This window comes from Cyprinus carpio, chromosome A2 (assembly GCF_018340385.1).
Source record: "Cyprinus carpio isolate SPL01 chromosome A2, ASM1834038v1, whole genome shotgun sequence".
Taxonomy (NCBI): Eukaryota; Metazoa; Chordata; class Actinopteri; order Cypriniformes; family Cyprinidae; genus Cyprinus; species Cyprinus carpio.
Genome location: NC_056573.1, coordinates 18,320,395 through 18,341,793, shown reverse-complemented (window position 1 = coordinate 18,341,793; position 21,399 = coordinate 18,320,395). Strand labels below are relative to the sequence as shown.

Here is a 21,399-nt window from a genome sequence, read left to right as displayed (position 1 = left end):
TTCTGACCTTCTTCAGAAGTTGGTATACAAATGTTTCCTAATCTAAAGCAAAGAAGAAGAAAAAAGGATAAAAAAAAAGTAACATTCTAAAGTGAGTCGAATTCTTTTTAATCTATCAAACAGTGAAGCGTCACTGTTTTGTTTATGCAATATTTGCTGTTAACCATAAGAGGGCAGTAGGTACTCATGATTACCTGTGAGAATACAGCAAGTTCACTGCTTTATCTTCAAGGTGTATTCAACATTGACACTGTCGAGTCACACAGGTTGGGGAATATATTTCTCCTCAAAATATTAATTCTTTGTATGCATTTAAAAGAACTACATTTTCAGTTGTTAACATCATTTTTTATATTTAATGTTCCTACATCTTTACAGAATGTCAGATCATACGGGATATGAATGATCAGCCAGACATGCAACTGAAACTGAAGGAAGATCAGTAATATATAAAACCAATTCAGAACTATAAGTCTTTTTCTGGTACTTTTGAACAATGAAATATGGTGGGGAAAAAAAAGTTAAACAAATTTAAATGATATACAATATAAAGCATATGAATGAAAGTGAACAGACGCAGGAAGTTCAGAGAGGATGACGTTCCTGTGTGTGTTTGTGACTGATCTGCAGTGACTTACAGCTCAGAGCACTGAGAGCCTCAACAGAGAACTGAACTGATCTGATTGAACATGGACAGATGCTTCATACTGATTCTCATTGTGGGAACAGGTACATAATTTTTTTTTAGATAACTACAATAGTATTTTGTCAACCTTGCTTTCACAATTCAAAAATGAGTTTATTTGTGCTTATTGTTGACAGGTTTGGTGGCTGGCGACAGCATTGAGCCAGATAAAGGGACAGAAAAAAACTCTCAAGAAAAAGAAACTGTCAAGCTGAGCTGCTCATGTAGCACAAGTAGCGATTATACTTATCTTTACTGGTTCAGACAGTATCCTAATGGAGAACCACAATATCTATTAAACAAAAACGTACGGTCAGCTAGTGATGCACACACCTCTGATCCTCGGTTTCAGTCGATTGCATCACGTACATCCACTGAACTCACTATTACTGGTGTACGTCTGTCAGATTCAGCTCTCTATTATTGTGCTCTATTAGTAGCAGCCCAGTGATACAAAACATGAGAAATGTTATACAAAAACCTGAAGCTCGTTTCACTTTGAACTTATGTAGTAAAAACCACAATCAAAACCAAAATCCATCCAAGCCACAGTGTAATAAAAAACTTGAAAAGACCTGCATTGAAGCCTGTTATATAACTTCAAATAAACAGTAAGTTCAGATATCATTTTCCAAATGCTCCTTTTTTTTTTTTTTTTTTTTTTTGCAGAAATAGTCTTAAAGCAACTTAATTAATTATAATGTGGAATTAATATGGAAAACAGTTCTAAGAAAGGGAGAAAATTTATTTTGAGTTTATGGGCACAAAAGGTTTGTCTACCCTTGTCCACCACAACAAAAGTAGAAATAAACTATGAACCAAGTCAGAGGGAGGAGTCAAAGAAACATCATCAAGCAAAACTCAGTAGCTCTAGTGATCTTGGCACGTTACAGTATTTGCAGTCACTCTGTCACAGACTAGATCAGGGTGAGAGAACAAGATCTGGATTTAGATGATATTTGAGACTTTAAGCAGGAAAAATGACACACTGGATAAAACAAACTATTATTGTTTTCATTTATGTCTGGCGTAAGTAATATTTTTTTTTTGTGAGTATTCTTTTAAGTACGCTACAAAGTTATTTTGAATGTTTATCATTTACTGATGTTCATGATTTGGTTCTGCAGGAATAGAATCACAGGACAGCGTTGAGCAGAAAACAAGAGTTCAGACTGCTTATGAAGGTGGAACTGTAATAATCAACTGTACATATCAAACTTCGTACACCCCGACTCTCTTTTGGTATCAGCAAAAAGTAAACAAAGTCCCTAAATATATGCTCAACAGAGTTGGTAAGACCGGAGATGAAGACGAAGAGTTCAAAGACAGATTTAATGCATATATCGACACATCTTCAAAATCAGTTCCTCTGACAATCAAGAGTCTGAGTGTGTCTGACTCTGCTGTGTACTACTGTGTTCTGAGGCCCACAGTGACTGAAACACACTCAACACTCACACAAAAACCTTCATCATTCAGTCACCCTTATGAAAAAGAAGTTTATTCAAGTGTGCTATTAGTATACTTCTTTTAAACTAAAAATAAGAAAGTATGCTTTTAGTTTACTTTTTATGTACTTCTAAGAAATGGGCTTTATGTACTTCTCAGAAATATACTTAAAATGACATTTAAGTATACTTGACTTATTCTTTCAAAAATTCTAAATATATTTGATCTTTACTCCTAGAATCCGTGTTTTCATTATTATGGTAGAGGGCGAAAGTACACATCTTCTGTACAGAATTTCCAAAAATAAAATAAAAAAAAAAACACACGTGAAGAAGAAAAAAAAGAAACACCAGATACTAACACATGTAACACGATCATCTGACATGAAACATAATCAAAACTGTAACGTTATGGAATAAAATGTTGACTGATGAAGAGGTAATAATTACAGTCAAGCTTTGGGGTGTTGGTCGACTCCATCTACGTTTGATTATCATTCTGAATCAAATTCATAAGTCTTTTTTCAGCTTTTTGTTCAAAATGTTATTTCTTTATTTTTTATTAAACGACACTAAAATGTGACTAAAGTTAATTTTAACCTATTATAAAAAAAAAAAAAATCCACTATATATGCACTTAGAATTATTACTACTTAGAATTAATCTTAACAATAATGGACAGAAAATTATTTTCACATAATGGTAGCAATAACGAGGCAGGCTCCACTTCTCAGAGTGAACACTTGTACAATGAATCTTCTTTCAGTTATTCTGTTCTGTGTCTCAACCGGTATGTATAGGCCTATTTATTTTCTTGGTTATTCGGGTATTTATTAAAAACAAAATAAAAAACACTACAAATTTACAAATGTGCCTCTTCTTTTTCAGCTGCTGTCTTTGGGAATGTCATTAAACCAAACAAAACAGATGTTTTTGCTGAGGAAGGTTCAAGCGTTACATTGTCTTGTAATTATTCTGCATCTGGAGCTACAGATTATCTCTACTGGTACCGTCAGTATGGAAGATCAAAACCTGAATTTCTTGTACTTACCTACAGTAGTGCAAAAGGAGCTAAAGAGTCTGATGTAGATCCAAGATTCACTGTTAACAATACAAAAAAAGATCATGTGGATCTGAAGATCTCCTCTGCTGCTGTATCAGACTCTGCTCTGTACTACTGTGCTCTGCAGCCCACAGTGTCAGGAAACACATCAGCTCTCTACAAAAACCTGTTACAATGAGAGACAAGAGACAAACAGAGAGAAAAATTGTGAGGTCGAAGCTGGTATATACAGCTATGATTTAGATTCAGTACTTTTTGTTATTTTATTTTGCACATAGTTGGTATACAAATGTTTCCTAATCTAAAGCAAAGAAGAAGAAGAAAAAAGGATAAAAAAAATAATGTAACATTCTAAAGTGAGTCGAATTCTTTTTAATCTTCCAAACAATGAAGCGTCACTGTTTTGTTTATGCAATATTTGCCGTTAACCATAAGAGGGCAGTATGTACTCATTATTAACTGTGAGAATACAGCAAGTTCACTGCTTTATCTTCAAGGTGTATTCAACATTGACACAGTCGAGTCACACAGGTTGGGGAATATATTTCTCCTCAAAATATTAATTTTTGGTATGCATTTAAAAGAACTACATTTTCAGTTGTTAACATCATTTTATATTTCTGTTCCTGCATCTTTACAGAATGTCAGATCATATAGGATGTGATTGATCAGCCAGACATGCAACTGAAACTGAAGGAAGATCAGTAATATATAAAACCAATTCAGAACTAAAAGTCTTTTTCTGGTACTTTTGAACAATTATATGAAATATGGTGGGGAAAAAAGTTATCAAACAAATTTAAATGATATACAATATACAATAAAGCATATGAATGAAAGTGAACAGATGCAGGAAGTTCAGAGAGGATGACGTTCCTGTGTGTGTTTGTGACTGATCTGCAGTGACTTACAGCTCAGAGCACTGAGAGCCTCAACAGAGAACTGAACTGATCTGATTGAACATGGACAGATGCTTCATACTGATTCTCATTGTGGGAACAGGTACATTTTTTTTTTTTGAATAACTACAATAGTATTTTGTCAACCTTGCTTTCACAATTCAAAAAATGAGTTTATTTGTGCTTATTGTTGACAGGTTTGGTGGCTGGCGACAGCATTGAGCCAGATAAAGGGACAGAAAAAAAACTCTCAAGAAACAGAAACTGTCAAGCTGAGCTGCTCATGTAGCATATAGCGATTATACTTATCTTTACTGGTTCAGACAGTATCCTAATGGAGAACCACAATATCTATTAAACAAAAACGTACGGTCAGCTAGTGATGCACACACCTCTGATCCTCGGTTTCAGTCGACTGCATCACGTACATCCACTGAACTCACTATTACTGGTGTACGTCTGTCAGATTCAGCTCTCTATTATTGTGCTCTGTTAGTAGCAGCCCAGTGATACAAAACATGAGAAATGTTATACAAAAACCTGAAACTCGTTTCACTTTGAACTTATGTAGTAAAAACCACAATCAAAACCAAAATCCATCCAAGCCACAGTGTAATAAAAAAACTTGAAAAGACCTGCATTGAAGCCTGTTATATAACTTCAAATAAACAGTAAGTTCAGATATCATTTTCCAAATGCTCCTTTTTTTTTTTTTTGCAGAAATAGTAACTTCAAGCAACTTAATTATAATGTGGAATTAATATGGAAAACAGTTCTAAGACAGGCAGAAAATTTATTTTGAGTTTATGGGCACAAAAGGTTTGTCTACCCTTGTCCACCACAACAAAAGTAGAAATAAACTATGAACCAAGTCAGAGGGAGGAGTCAAAGAAACATCATCAAGCAAACTCAGTAGCTCTAGTGATCTTGGCACGTTACAGTATTTGCAGTCACTCTGTCACAGACTAGATCAGGGTGAGAACAAGATCTGGATTTAGATGATATTTGAGACTTTAAGCAGGAAAAATGACACACTGGATAAAACAAACTATTATTGTTTTCATTTATGTCTGGCGTAAGTAATATTTTTTTTTGTGAGTATTCTTTTAAGTACGCTACAAAGTTATTTTGAATGTTTATCATTTACTGATGTTCATGATTTGGTTCTGCAGGAATAGAATCACAGGACAGCGTTGAGCAGAAAACAAGAGTTCAGACTGCTTATGAAGGTGGAACTGTAATAATCAACTGTACATATCAAACTTCGTACACCCCGACTCTCTTTTGGTATCAGCAAAAAGTAAACAAAGTCCCTAAATATATGCTCAACAGAGTTGGTAAGACCGGAGATGAAGACAAAGAGTTCAAAGACAGATTTAATGCATATATCGACACATCTTCAAAATCATTTCCTCTGACAATCAAGAGTCTGAGTGTGTCTGACTCTGCTGTGTACTACTGTGTTCTGAGGCCCACAGTGACTGAAACACACTCAACACTCACACAAAACCTTCATCATTCAGTCACCCTTATGAAAAAGAAGTTTATTCCAGTGTGCTATTAGTATACTTCTTTTAAACTAAAAATAAGAAAGTATGCTTTTAGTTTACTTTTTATGTACTTCTAAGAAATGGGCTTTATGTACTTCTCAGAAATATACTTAAAATGACATTTAAGTATACTTGACTTATTCTTTCAAAAATTCTAAATATATTTGATCTTTACTCCTAGAATCCGTGTTTTCATTATTATGGTAGAGGGCGCAAGTACACATCTTCTGTACAGAATTTCCAAAAAAAACAAACAAAAAAAAACCACAAGTGAAGAAGAAAAAAAGAAACACCAGATACTAACACATGTAACACGATCATCTGACATGAAACATCATCAAAACTGTAACGTTATGGAATAAAATGTTGACTGATGAAGAGGTAATAATTACAGTCAAGCTTTGGGGTGTTGGTCGACTCCATCTACGTTTGATTATCATTCTGAATCAAATTCATAAGTCTTTTTTCAGCTTTTTGTTCAAAATGTTATTTCTTTATTTTTTATTAAACGACACTAAAATGTGACTAAAGTTAATTTTAACCTATTATATAAAAAAAAAAATCCACTATATATGCACTTAGAATTATTACTACTTAGAATTAATCTTAACAATAATGGACAGAAAATTATTTTCACATAATGGTAGCAATAACGAGGCAGGCTCCATGAAATACCATTCCCTCCAAATAAAGTTTCCTTTTGTCTTGAAGTGTCAAAAGAGGAGGGACTTACATCTGACATGATCTAATTATGTCTGACAGAGACTGTTGTTGAAATGATTCAGTCTGACTCTTCTCAGAGTGAACACTTGTACAATGAATCTTCTTTCAGTTATTCTGTTCTGTGTCTCAACCGGTATGTATAGGCCTATTTATTTTCTTGGTTATTCGGGTATTTATTAAAAACAAAATAAAAAAACACTACAAATTTACAAATGTGCCTCTGCTTTTTCAGCTGCTGTCTTTGGGAATGTCATTAAACCAAACAAAACAGATGTTTTTGCTGAGGAAGGTTCAAGTGTTACATTGTCTTGTAATTATACTGCATCTGGAGTTAATGATTATCTCTACTGGTACCGTCAGTATGGAAGATCAAAACCTGAATTTCTAGTACTTACCTACAGTAGTGCAAAAGGAGCTAAAGAGTCTGATGTAGATCCAAGATTCACTGTTAACAATACAAAAAGATCATGTGGATCTGAAGATCTCCTCTGCTGCTGTATCAGACTCTGCTCTGTACTACTGTGCTCTGCAGCCCACAGTGTCAGGAAACACATCAGCTCTCTACAAAAACCTGCTACAATGAGAGACAAGAGACAAACAGAGAGAAAAACTGTGAGGTCGAAGCTGGTATATACAGCTATGATTTAGATTCAGTACTTTTTGTTATTTTATTTTGCACATAGTTGGTATACAAATGTTTCCTAATCTAAAGCAAAGAAGAAGAAGAAAGGATAAAAAAAAATAATGTAACATTCTAAAGTGAGTCGAATTCTTTTTAATCTTCCAAACTGTGAAGTGTCACTGTTTTGTTTATGCAGTATTTGCTGTTAACCATAAGAGGGCAGTAGGTACTCATGATTACCTGTGAGAATACAGCAAGTTCACTGCTTTATCTTCAAGGTGTATTCAGCATTGACACAGTCGAGTCACACAGGTTGGGGAATATATTTCTCTTCAAAATATTCATTCTTGGTATGCATTTAAAAGAACTACATTTTCCATTGTAAACATAATTTTATATTTAATGTTCTTACATTTTTACAGAATGTCAGATCATATAGGATGTGATTGATCAGCCAGACATGCAACTGAAACTGAAGGAAGATCAGTAATATATAAAACCAATTCAGAACTAAAAGTCTTTTTCTGGTACTTTTGAACAATTATATGAAATATGGTGGGGAAAAAAGTTATCAAACAAATTTAAATGATATACAATATACAATAAAGCATATGAATGAAAGTGAACAGCAGCAGGAAGTTCAGAGAGGATGACGTTCCTGTGTGTGTTTGTGACTGATCTGCAGTGACTTACAGCTCAGAGCACTGAGAGCCTCAACAGAGAACTGAACTGATCTGATTGAACATAGACAGATGCTTCATACTGATTCTCATTGTGGGAACAGGTACATTTTTTTTTTTTGAATAACTACAATAGTATTTTGTCAACCTTGCTTTCACAATACAAAAATGAGTTTATTTGTGCTTATTGTTGACAGGTTTGGTGGCTGGCGACAGCATTGAGCCAGATAAAGGGACAGAAAAAAACTCTCAAGAAACAGAAACTGTCAAGCTGAGCTGCTCATGTAGCACAAGTAGCGATTATACTTATCTTTACTGGTTCAGACAGTATCCTAATGGAGAACCACAATATCTATTAAACAAAAACATATGGTCAGCGAGTGATGCACACACCTCTGATTCTCGGTTTCAGTCGACTGCATCACGTACATCCACTGAACTCACTATTACTGATGTACGTCTGTCAGATTCAGCTCTCTATTATTGTGCTCTAAGAGTAGCAGCCCAGTGATACAAAACATGAGACATGTCATACAAAAACCTGAAGCTCTTTTCACTTTAAACTTATATAGTAAAAACCACAATCAAAACCAAAATCCATCCAAGCCCCAGTGTAATAAAAAACATGAAAACACCTGCATTGAAGCCTGTTATAAAACTTCAAATAAACAGTAAGTTCAGATATCATTTTCCAAATGCTCCTTTTTTTTTTTTTTTGCAGAAATAGTCTTAAAGCAACTTAATTAATTATAATGTGGAATTAATATGGAAAACAGTTCTAAGACATGTAGAAAATTTATTTTGAGTTTATTTGCACAAAAGGTTTGTCTACCCTTGTCCACCACAACAAAAGTAGAAATAAACTATGAACCAAGTCAGAGGGAGGAGTCAAAGAAACATCAAGCAAACTCAGTAGCTCTAGTGATCTTGGCACGTTACAGTATTTGCAGTCACTCTGTCACAGACTAGATCAGGGTGAGAACAAGATCTGGATTTAAATGATATTTGAGACTTAAAGCAGGAAAAATGACACAGTGGATAAAACAAACTATTATTGTTTTCATTTATGTCTGGCGTAAGTAATATTTTTTTTGTGAGTATTCTTTTCAGTACGCTACAAAGTTATTTTGAATGTTTATCATTTACTGATGTTCATGATTTGGTTCTACAGGAATAGAATCACAGGACAGCGTTGAGCAGAAAACAAGAGTTCAGACTGCTTATGAAGGTGGAACTGTAATAATCAACTGTACATATCAAACTTCGTACACCCCGACTCTCTTTTGGTATCAGCAAAAAGTAAACAAAGTCCCTAAATATATGCTCAACAGAGTTGGTAAGACCGGAGATGAAGACAAAGAGTTCAAAGACAGATTTAATGCATTTATCGACACATCTTCAAAATCATTTCCTCTGACAATCAAGAGTCTGAGTGTGTCTGACTCTGCTGTGTACTACTGTGTTCTGAGGCCCACAGTGACTGAAACACACTCAACACTCACACAAGAACCTTCATCATTCAGTCACCCTTACGAAAAAGAAGTTTATTCAAGTGTGCTATTAGTATACTTCTTTTAAACTAAAAATAGGAAAGTGTGCTTTTAGTTTACTTTTTATGTACTTCTCAGAAATATACTTAAAATGACATTTAAGTATACTTGACTTATTCTTACAGAAATTCTAAATATATTTGATCTATACTCCTAGAATCCGTGTTTTCATTATTATGGTAGAGGGCGCAAGTACACATCTTCTGTACAGAATTTCCAAAAAAATTAAAATAAAAAAAAAACAAAAAGTGAAGAAGAGTGAAGGAGAAAAAAAGAAACACCAGATACTAACACATGTAACACGATCATCTGACATGAAACATCACTGTAACGTTATGGAATAAAATGTTGACTGATGAAGAGGTAATAATTACAGTCAAGCTTTGGGGTGTTGGTCGACTCCATCTACATTTTAATTATCATTCTGAATCAAATTCATAAGTCTTTTTTCAGCTTTTTGTTCAAAATGTTATTTCTTTATTTTTTATGAAACTTACCCACATTAAAGTGTTTTAAAAAGAATGCATGAAGTTAGAATATTTTTTGTTTGTTTGTTTACAAGCAGATACCCTGTTCTTTCTTTGGATGTTTTGTATGTTCAGATATTTATATAATAAAATATATACAAATTCAAACCTAAATAGGGACATAGTAGTATACTTAAAGTATAATGTAAAGTTCACTTAAAGAAAACTGTTGAGTATACTTGTAGTATAAAACTACTAAACTAGTAGTTTACTGAGACTATACTTCAAAGTGTACAAAGTATTCAATTAGTAAACTATCAGTATACATATAAGTTCACTTTTAGTATAATTGCAGTACAGACTACAAACAGAGGTAAACTAGTTGTGTACTCAAAGCTTACTACTGTTATACTTAAAGTATACTTAAAAGTATACTAGAAAGTGGGCCAATTTTGTCCCAAGGAGTATTGAAACAGTACACTTACAAGTATACTACTAGAACACTGATATTTGTATACTTGCTACATAAAGTATACTTAAAAATATACTTGAACTTTACTTAAGTATACTTAATAAAATAAACTTGAAGTATACTACTTTTTGGTAAGGGCAGTTCTGATGGTTGTAGCTTTTTCTAAATGTAAATCAGTGGATTATCTTAACTGGTTATTCAGTCATCTATTTCTTATTTTTTATATTATTTATATTTTTTTTATTGTTATTTATCTGTTTCTTTGTTCTGGAGATGTCCAACTCTAACTTTTAAAATGTGGTTATTCCTCAGAAATATTTAATCTACCACAGAATAGAATGTGTTAGTTTAAGCATAAGATTAAAAACTGACTGATGTGCTATTGAAGAAGCTTTAAGACAGATATAAATATATTGTCATCATGCAGTAGCATAATCAGTATGCTACTCAGATAAATATCATTTTGCTGATATGAGGTTCTAAAATCACTCAGCATTCCACAGACTTATTAAATTAAATTACTCTCTCATAACAAAATATTCTGATTGTGTTAATATTTATCATGAAAAAAAAAACACAGATTGAGTGCAACCAAACTGAAGAACTAAAAGACATAATTTTATGCATGTCCCGACTAGCTTGTTTAAGTTATTCATTCATGAACCATGTGAACAGGATTCACCGTAAACCACATCAGAATTCAGTAGTAATAAGTGAGTTATTTTATTGATTTTTTTGATTTTTGTGATGACAGAATGATCAGGCTCCCAAACTTAATTTAGAACTTCATTATACACATGTGGCTCAGTCAGTATCAGCTTTGTCTCTACTTTTCTTTCAGAATGATCATTCTAAAATTCTTAGTTTTTATCTTAGTTATGCATTTTTGGGTAAGTATAGATGGGTGTTAAACTATTTCTCTTTATCTCTGGCACATGAAAATAGATTTCAAAATGTAAAAAATAAAATTGTTCAGTTACTTTGAATTTTATGGATTTTCATTCAAATTAATAATGTTGTGATTAAAATTCAAACTCGTGAAATGAAGCCAGTCTTTAAATTGTGTTTTTTGACCACAGCTGTACCATGTTTTATTATTTAAAAATAGCACTGTGGTATGGGTTAGATATCATATTGGGAATGTAAAACTGAATTACCTGTTTGAAATACTAGCAAAGTTTTTTTTTTTTTAATGTAGCATTTAGATTCATCAAATGCATTGCAGGGGTGTAACTGGCTCTTTTTTTTTTTTTACCTAGGTGTGAATAAAATGGCTCAGAGAGGAGGAACTCAGTGTTCATGGATCTGACATGATTTAATTATGTCTCACACAGAGACTATTGTTGAAATGATTCAGACTCTTCTCAGAGTGAACAATTGTATAATGGATCTTCATTCAATTATTCTGTTGTGTGCCTCAACCGGTATGTGTATTCATTTGTTTGTTTATTTGTTTGATTATTAAAAATAAAATAAAAATGTACACAAATATGAATATACCTCTTCTTTTTCAGCTGCTGTCTTTGGGAATGTCATTAAACCAAACAAAACAGATGTTTTTGCTGAGGAGGGTTCCAATACTACATTATCCTGTAGTTTTGAAACAAGAAACAAGTCGTACAAAAACTACAAGGCATTTTCACTTTGAAGCTCTTATTATGAAAACCAAATCAAAACCAGTGAGACATATATATAAAAGGAACAGAGTAGCAAAAAAAATTTTCAGAAAGGAAAAAACACTCAAAAGTGTTTGGGGTTGTAAATGTGTTTTCTGCAAAAAAGTATTGTTAAGCTCTTTAATTGTGTAACCCTTCCAAAAAACCCAAAGCTTCCTCATTTACAGTACATATAAATATGTGTATTTAGAATTCATATCAACAATATTACAGACAGAAAATGTGTTTCACATAATTGTTAGCATTAATGAGCCAGCCCCCCAAGAAAAATTATTCCTTCAAAATAAAGATTCTTTTTTTTCTTGAAGTAAAAAAAGAGAAGGGACTCAGATCTCACATCTTACATTAAATCCAGATGAAGCTTCTTTTTAATACCTGTAATTCAGAAAACCATCAAACAACAAAATATCTCAAATGTGCAATAAATAGTGCAGGTTCATGTCTGCCACAGGACGGCAGTGTACACTTTCACATGGAGATAAGGCTATGCATCAAAATACTATATAATAAGAGAACAGATCACACTATAACATTATGTTACAAATTTATATTGTGCAAATTATACTGAAAATTTAAACTTATATACAGTATTCAAAATTATGTAACAGAAAACATAAACCTGTAAATAAAAATTATATATTATTTAGGTTTTCATTACTTAATATTCCCATGCTCATAATAAATATGAGGAAACTGGCAAAGCCATTATAGCCTTAAAAGCCTTGGGGGTAAAGGTCAGTGTAAGGTGTGCAGTATATTTCATTGGCCATAGTTGGCTGTATACTGGCGCTTATTGAGTTGATTTCTTTCTTTTTTTTTTTTTTTTAGAAATACTACACTGTAATGTTTTGTGCACAGTGTTGAATCAAAACTTCATCAAAATGATTTAAATATCATGCTCCTCGTGTTGCTTTTGATGGAAACACTCATTTTTATGTACTACATTCTCTAATAAAGTAGTCAAGTTACCTAGCACAGTTAAGGAGGAGGAAGTTCCTGTGTGTGTTTGTGACTGATCTGCAGTGACTTACAGCTCAGAGCACTGAGAGCCTCAACAGAGAACTGAGCTGATCTGATTGAACATGGACAAATGCTTAATACTGATTCTCATTGTGGGAACAGGTATTAGCAATATAAATTATAATTAAAATATAAATCAACTTTCACAAATCAAAAATCAGTTCATTTGTGCTTTTTGTTGACAGGTTTGGTGGCTGGAGACAACATTGATCCAGATAAAGGAACAGACAAAAACACTGAAGAAAGAGAAACTGTCAAGCTAACTTGCTCTTATAGTACAAGTAGTGAATATATTTGGCTTTACTGGTACAGACAGTATCCCAACAGAGAACCTGAGTATTTATTACTCAAAAACGCAAGGTCAGCAGATGATTACGAAGACACCTCTGATGATCGGTTTCAACTGACTGCAACACGTACATCCACTGAACTTAGTATTACTGATGTACGTCTGTCAGATTCAGCTCTCTATTATTGTGCTCTAAGAGTAGTAGCCCAGTGATACAAAATATGAAGAATGTTGTACAAAAACCTGAAGCTCTTTTCACTTTGAAAATTCTACTGAAAAACCACAATCAAAACCACAATCTATCCAGCTCTGAATGTAATAAAATATGTGGTCACACCTGTAAGAGGTTGAATCAGGCCTGTTAAAAAATGTACATGAAGTATTGACAGTATGTTAAGATATCACAACCTATGTGGTTCCATTAATGCACAAATACATTCTTAATATAACATCTTAATTGCTTGTCATGTAAGTAAAAAAACAGGGAGCAATTAGAGGGAGGCTGATTTGTTTAATGGGTGCTGAGATATCACTCTGTTTTAATATTAATATTTTATTTGTAAAGGAAATTTGTTATTTTATTTTCTTTGCTTACAAAAGTGTTCCCGTCGCTTCATATAACCCAGATTGCACGTCTGATGGCAGATGGAGTATTCTGACAACAACTTTCATACTTTTCTGGACCTTGACACTGTTATTTATTTGGCAGTCTATGGGACAGTCTCAATTCTCCAGGTTTTCATCCAAAATATCTTAAATTGTGGTCCGAAGACGAATGGAGCTTATACAGGTTTAGAACGACATGGGGGTAAGTGATTAATGACAAAATTTTCATTTTGGAGTGGAGTAACCCTTTAACATTATGTCCAGATATAATTTATGTGACTGTTTATTTAAAATATTGTTTGATATTTAAAAACCTGTAATAAAATCATATTGACAGAGTCAACAAACTAAAATGAACAGTAGTGCTCATGCAATCATTATTATATTGCTTGTATGATTTCATTCCATTGAATGATTTCAATACAATTTAATAATAGTGTTTTCTTGATTTAAGGCTGTGTGAAGCAGAACTGTCTTCCAAAATGAACAATTGTATAACATATCATTTATGGTTAACACTGAGGCAGATAAATTGTTTCAAGTGATGGTATGCTGTTGTGAGTAAAGCTCAAAATAACATTCAAACTGTGATTGAAGAAAAACACTAAATACACTAAATACTCTGTTGACTCTCCAGCAGCATCCAGGTTATTTTATATTATCGCTTAGTCTTGTGGGTTTTTATTTTCATGGCTTTGGCAGTGACTTCAGAGCTTGTTCTCCCTCTGACACGCAGAGTATTGTCTCAAATATAGTCCTCAGCAAATCAAAGTCACATACATTATATATGGCGAAAAGCAACACCACTTTTTTTACATATAGTATTATTTCAAATTATATGTCATTTCAAAAGTTGGCCACTGTGTGGCATAATCTAAGATGCTGGTGTAACCTACTCATTTAAGTTCCTGCTGTATGTGTAACGTCTACAAACAACTGTGTGCTTGTAAAGTTCAGAGTAATATTGCCTGCTGTGCACAAACTATGTTGATCTGGGTGAGGAATTTACTTCTAATGGCTGCAGTTCTTGGTAAGTAATTTAACTGTTAAATGTAACAAATTTATATTATCCTAACATAAGAATATATATGAAAATGAATTTGTTACATTTTTATATTTCCTGACAGAGTGCAATACACAAGATTCTGTTAATCAGCCAAAAAGAGTCCAAACGGCTTCTGAACATGAGATGGTTAAACTTCACTGCACTTACAGTACCAGTGACCAATACCCTTATCTTTACTGGTACCAACATAAAACCAATGGATTCCCAGTTTACATGCTCCGTAAACTCACGACTGGATCAAGCAGCAGTGAAAAAGAATTTGAAGAAAGATTTCATGCTGATCTCAACAAATCCTCAAGCTCAGTTTCTCTGTCAATCCAGGATCTGCGTGTGTCTGACTCTGCTGTTTACTACTGTGCTCTGCAGCCCACAGTGACTGAAACACATAAACATCCTGACAAGAAATACACAGCTCTGAAAGAGCTCTGAAATGTGCAGTTTTTGACATCATTATGTTTTCACTAGAATAAACACACTCCAGCAGCAGTGGGTGGAGCTTATGGTTGAGCATGTGAGACAGAGTGATACAGTTACAGTTATTCAGATACTATTGTTGTCATCACTATTTCTGTAAGGACATCATGGTTCTCTTCACCTGTATAATAATTTTATGGGTAAGAAATATTCATTCAGTCAATATGGTTATTATGGAAAAAATCTGGTTATTATGGAAAAAATTAATTTAGCTTTATAAAGTGTATACATATATGTTTTATTGTTTGATTAATTAGGGTCCTTTTCTTTTTCACAGGAAATTAGTTTGGTGACACAATACAACCTTGGTTTCCAGAAAAACTTTCTGTAAAAAACTTTCTTTACAGTCTCACTAGTGGCACTAGTGTTATTATCCAGTGGTATCACCAGTATCCTCAAGCACAAGCAGAGTTTTTATTTCTTATCACTGAATATTCCAGAAAATCTGAGCCCAAACTATATGTCTATATTCAGAAGCTAAGAAATCAAACATGTGGGTCTAATCATCTTCTTGGCTGCTGTATCAGATTCTGCTCTGTACTACAGTGCCCTGCAGCCCACAGTCACAGGAAACTCAATAATTTTTGTAAAAAAAAAAAAAAAAAAAGTGTCTAGTGAAAAAAGAAAGATACACTTAGAAAAAGACTAAGAACAACTCTATTAATATGCAGAGTATAATTAATAGGTAAATAAAATAAATAAATAAATAAAAACTACGGATGTAAAACTGCAGATAAACAAAAAACGTAACTCAAATGCAACATTCAAAGCTAATATTCTTAACATGAAATCTACACAAAAGTAGCCTAAAGTTTATGTTTAGTGGATTATCATGTGTAATACACTGTGCTGGTATAATTTGCCATTAGATGGCAGTGTTCTCAGAGATTCACTGGGAACTGCAGCAATGAACAACAGAATTGTTTGCGCATTGTGTTCATAGCCAACTTCAAAGTAACTTCTGCAAACAACTGTTTATTAGAAAAAATATTAGACTAACATTGCCTGCTGTACATAAATTATGTTAATTCGAATAAGAAATTTACTTTTAATGGCTGCAGTCCTTGGTAAATAACTGTTAAATGTAACAAATATGTATTGTTAAAGTTAAAGTTTGAGTAGAGTTTATTTTATAATTTTACCAGTAACTATGAATATCCATGACAACATACAGAACAAGATGAACACTGCAACAATTTAATAGTAATCTTAATACTGAAGTCATCTAAGATAATTTTCAAGACCATTGATAACTGAGACGCATGATAGTGCCAGTTGCCTTTGTTTCGAACAAGAGAGTCTGTATCGGACTATACAGCATTGCTATGGATGATAGTAAATATTAGGAAATATAATACTGGTGCTGAATGCAACGTTTGACCAATCATTTAAATAATTCAGAGAAGTGTAACAAGAAACTGTACAGTGTGCTTCAGTGAATTAAGTAATATAAGCTAATCAAATGAGTGGATGCATACTGCATGTATATTATAAGATTAATAACTGTATCCATAGACATAATTAAGTGATATGGTTTTACATATAAACAATATTAGTCTTCACTGACACTCACTGTAGCACAGGCTCCTCCCAGCAGTCAGACCAAGTGATTTGAATTTACTGCTGCTTTAACAGATGCAGAAGGAGGAAGAGGATCACAACATCTCTGCACATTTTTCAAGAGTTGGTGATTTCATTTGTATATAATGGCACTGTGGAAAAGTGCCATTGTGATCTTAGTTTTGTATATCTGGGGTGAGTAGCATTTTCAAATAATGATTATTTTCAAATATATTTAAAATTATCTGTGTATGTGCATATTTTTTGCTTTCTTTTTCATTCATAATGTTTTTATTCAATTTTAGGATGTAATTCCCAAGAGAAAGTTGATCAGCATACAAGGATTCAAACTGCTTTTGAAGGTGATAGTGTAACGATCAACTGTACATATCATACTGCTTATAACACCCCAACTCTCTTCTGGTACCAGCAGAAAGTCAGTGGAAACCCCAAATACATGCTAAATAAATTTTCTAAATCTGGAAACAGTGAGGAGGAATTCAAAGAGAGATTCCATGCGAATCTTAGCAAAACTTCAGTTCCACTGACAATCCAGGATGTGCGTGTGTCTGACTCTGCTGTGTACTACTGTGCTCTGCAGCCCACAGTGACTGAAACACACTCAACACTTATACAAGAACTCCAACAATGCAACAGCATATATTACATGCAATTTTTTTTTTTGCTTAGTCTATGATTTCATTTATAAAACCCCTTTCATCCATAAATGTACTCTATTTTAGTAGGTTTATTTCACTTAAAAAGTTTACATTGTTTACATTATCAAATTTTACAGTTTAGTTGCATTTCATTTTGTATAAATATTCCCCTACTGTTGGTTTTGTAACGAGGAGTCAGAGACGTTCGGATCCATATGCAGAACTTTATTAAGAGAATGGTCAGACAGGCAGTAATCAGGAACGGCGTCAGGTATGTCAGGGATATCCAGAATCAGTAACAGTAACAAGCAGAGGTCGGGGCAGGCAGCAGAGAATCAGAGTCAGCATAAACAATCCAAGATAAGACACGGAAGGAACAAACACGGGAAACCGATCGGAAACACTAGACAGAACTAAATAATACTTCATCCAGACTGAGAGTGATTGTGCTGCTTATATGCGTGTGTGTGTATTAGCTGCAGGTGTGTGTAATTAGATGCAGGTGTGTGTGTGTGTGTGTGTGTGTGTGTGTGCAATCAGTCCCAGGAATGAGGCAGGATGGGAAAAGGAGTTTCGAAAAAGGGGGATGGAAACAAAAATGCTAGAGTCCTGAGTGGAGTGCCCTTTTTTGGCGTTTATGGGCACTCCAGCTAATCATCGTGACAGGTTTCAGATGATTTGCTATTGTTCATGCAGTTAAGATAATATAATCAGCATAAATATGGCTACTGCTATTAAAATCCTTTGTGAATGTGTACTATGAATGTGCATAAAAGTGATTGCAGTGTGATTTACTAAAGTTTGCGATTGACAAAATGCACACCTTAACACATTTTGCGCTTGACATGGCTGCAATAGCTGCTAATTTGCGCTGCTCTTTGTTGCACTGGTCATTGTGGAAATGCACTGTCTGTGTCTGTGTTCTTCAATTTGCACACTGTCAGTAGACCACTCACTGAACTTTCCACACAAATCTGTGCTTTTATGGGATTGCCCTGTTTTTTTAATATCTGGCCCAAAATATTCTTCACATTTGCATTATATTTTTATGCTTATGGTAAAACTTTTTAAAGATCAATGCACTAAGGAATGATGAGTCACTTCATAGACAAATTTGGCTCATACATAAACTAATAGACGAACCTAAAATTAAATAGTGCAGATCTTTTATTACATTAAAAGATATGAGTAGCATACCTGCTGCAACTAAGTCTCACCTGAAACACGTTTACGTGCATACACTACAGTCTGTCTATTATGTCTTGAACATTTTCCATTTACACTGTTTGCCCTAAATGTTTTTTTACTGTCCTTTTATTCAATTGCACAGTGTTGTTCTGTATATATTGTATGCATTTAAAGTATGTTAAGTGTATGTATAGTTAGATTACTTCTTTCAGTAGTTAACTATGTGTTGGTTTATATATGGTTATATATCTAGCACCTTGGTCCTGTGAGGCACAACATTTCGTTCCTTTGTAAAACATATAGCAGAATGACAATAAATTTGACTTATACTTGAGATGCCACTTATGTAATATACTTCTAGTTAACCAGAAGAGGGCAGTAGGTGCTCAATATTACATTTGATAATTCAGCAGCTTTAATAGGTCTCCACAAGCTCCTCCTTGGATCATTATTATAATACCAAAAGAAAACTATTCACAGATTTTTTTCTAGACTTCAAGGTGTATTCAGCATAGATGCAGTAATGTCACACAAGTTGAGGAATATTTTTCTCTTCACACTATTCATTTTTTTAGGTATGAGGTTTAATTTAATACAACTGTGTATTGATGTTGTATTATATTGTATATTAAATATCCTTAAACATTTACAGAGTGCAGATCAGAGGACACAGTTGATCAGCCAGACAAACATGTGAGTGAAGTTGAAGGAAGATCAGTAGAATTAAAGTGTAAATATAAAACAGTCTCAGTACAAGAAGAACTATTCTGGTACATCCAGAAAGCAAATGACTTTCCTAAATACATCCTGAGGAGAAACAAATATGGAGGAGAAAATGATGTTCAGTTCCAGGAGAGATTTCACTCTGAAGTGTCATCAAATTCAGTTCCACTGACAATCAAGAACCTGCGTGTGTCTGACTCTGCTGTGTACTACTGTGCTCTGAGGCCCACAGTGAGAAAACCCACGTCAAACCACATACAAAAACACATAAGCTGAATAGCAGTCAATACAGTTTAACATGTGCTTAAACCACATTTTACCATTTTAACCACAAATCACTGCATGGTCATGAAATTAGCAAGAACTGCACAAATAGTGTAGATAAAGAAACTTAATACAGGATAGCTTGTCAATTGTTTAAGATGTGTGGGTAAACTTGCAGACAGGTTTTCACATGGAAAAGAATTACTGTTATTCAACTCAATATGGATGGGTTCAAACATGAGTAGCTGAAAAAAGTCTCCCTGTTAGTTGGAGTTTAATGTGAGACCAGATACTCTTTTGGGCTTTTCACACTTGAAATAGTGAACCCTGGGTCTAAACCCCAGGTAAACAGAAACCAGGGTTAACTTGATTTATGTTTCACACTGCTTATAGTTTACTCAGGGTAAATTCTGGGTATTTATAAGCTGCCTTTTCACAGTGCACATTCCTGAGTCCTTATTTCCATATTTGCTTGTCAGTGTCACTGATTGCATGAACCTGCTTACATGGCTTTTCTCGCATTAGCGATCCTGTCTGCTAAATAATGTTTTAAGCCTCCTGAGACGAAAATGGACATTAACACTTTTTCTGTCCTGTTACAGATGTGACATAAGCCATACTGTTCAATTTCCGATTTGTTGTCTGTTGCTAAGCATCCAGCAGTAACATTCTAACACTGCTCCGTTTCATAACAGGTTTCATAACCTTGGGTAAAAAGCAGTGCTAACCCTGCTTCTATAAATTACATATGTGAAACATTCCTTTACCCAGGGTTAAAAGCGGTGTATTGAATGATGATAACCGAGAGTTAAGCGCAGTATGAAAACCTTTTAATAGGTTCTGATTAGGGATGCACCGATACCACTTTTTCCAGTACTGGTCCCATACCGATAAAAAAAAAATATATATATACATATAGCACACCAGTGAACGCTATTAATAAAGGTACAAAGCACACAGAGATCAGGAAGTTGCTGAATGTCTTGATAACTGAACAGCAGAAAGCTTCGGTAACACACAGTCAGAGCACAGAGCACTGAGAGAATCAACACACAACTGATCTGATCAAATTCATCATGAACAAATACATGCTGCTACTGCTTTTCATTATGGCATCAGGTGTGGCATTTATGATTACTTTAAGATCTTTTAGCAACAACTTTAAGAAACCTCTAAAACACTGAATGGTATTTTATTGATTTTCTTTCAAAACAATTGTAATTTATATCTTTAGTGATATAAAGTGTTTAAAGTAAGACAAAATTAGTTAATATTGTGCTTAATTTTTGCAGATGTTACAGCTGTGGACAAAATTGAGCCAAATAAAGGGACGAGCATCAACAAAACAGAAGGAGAGTCTGTAACGCTGAGCTGCTCATATGATTCAAAGAGTGAAAATGTACGTCTGTACTGGTACAGACAATATCCTAATGGAGATCCTCAATATTTATTGCGTGAAGGAGCACGATCAAACAGTGCTAAGCACAGCTCTGATCCTCGATTCCAGTCAAGCACTTCTCGCATATTGACCGAACTCATTATTAGTAGTGTGTCTGTGTCAGATACAGCTCTCTATTACTGCGCTTTAAGAGTTGAACCCCAGTGATACAAAACATGAAACAAGTTGTACAAAAACTACAAGCCATTTTCACTTTGAAGCTCTTATTATGAAAACCAAATGAAAACCTCAATGTGAGATAATAACTACAAACACC

At 33.9% G+C, this 21,399-nt stretch overlaps 1 pseudogene and 2 gene segments (V, D, J or C); all 3 read left to right on the top strand.

Annotated features, from left to right (window-relative positions):
- Window positions 1-2,809: 2,809 nt before the first annotated feature.
- Window positions 2,810-3,374, top strand: LOC109078893. The segment is given in 2 exon segments: window positions 2,810-2,923; window positions 3,022-3,374. Coding segments are annotated over 2 exon segments (444 nt in total).
- A 2,854-nt stretch (window positions 3,375-6,228) lies between these two features.
- LOC122147046 lies at window positions 6,229-6,951 on the top strand (annotated as a pseudogene).
- A 5,711-nt stretch (window positions 6,952-12,662) lies between these two features.
- On the top strand, window positions 12,663-13,429 carry LOC122148807. The segment is given in 2 exon segments: window positions 12,663-12,957; window positions 13,041-13,429. Coding segments are annotated over 2 exon segments (357 nt in total).
- The last annotated feature ends 7,970 nt before the right edge of the window (window positions 13,430-21,399 follow it).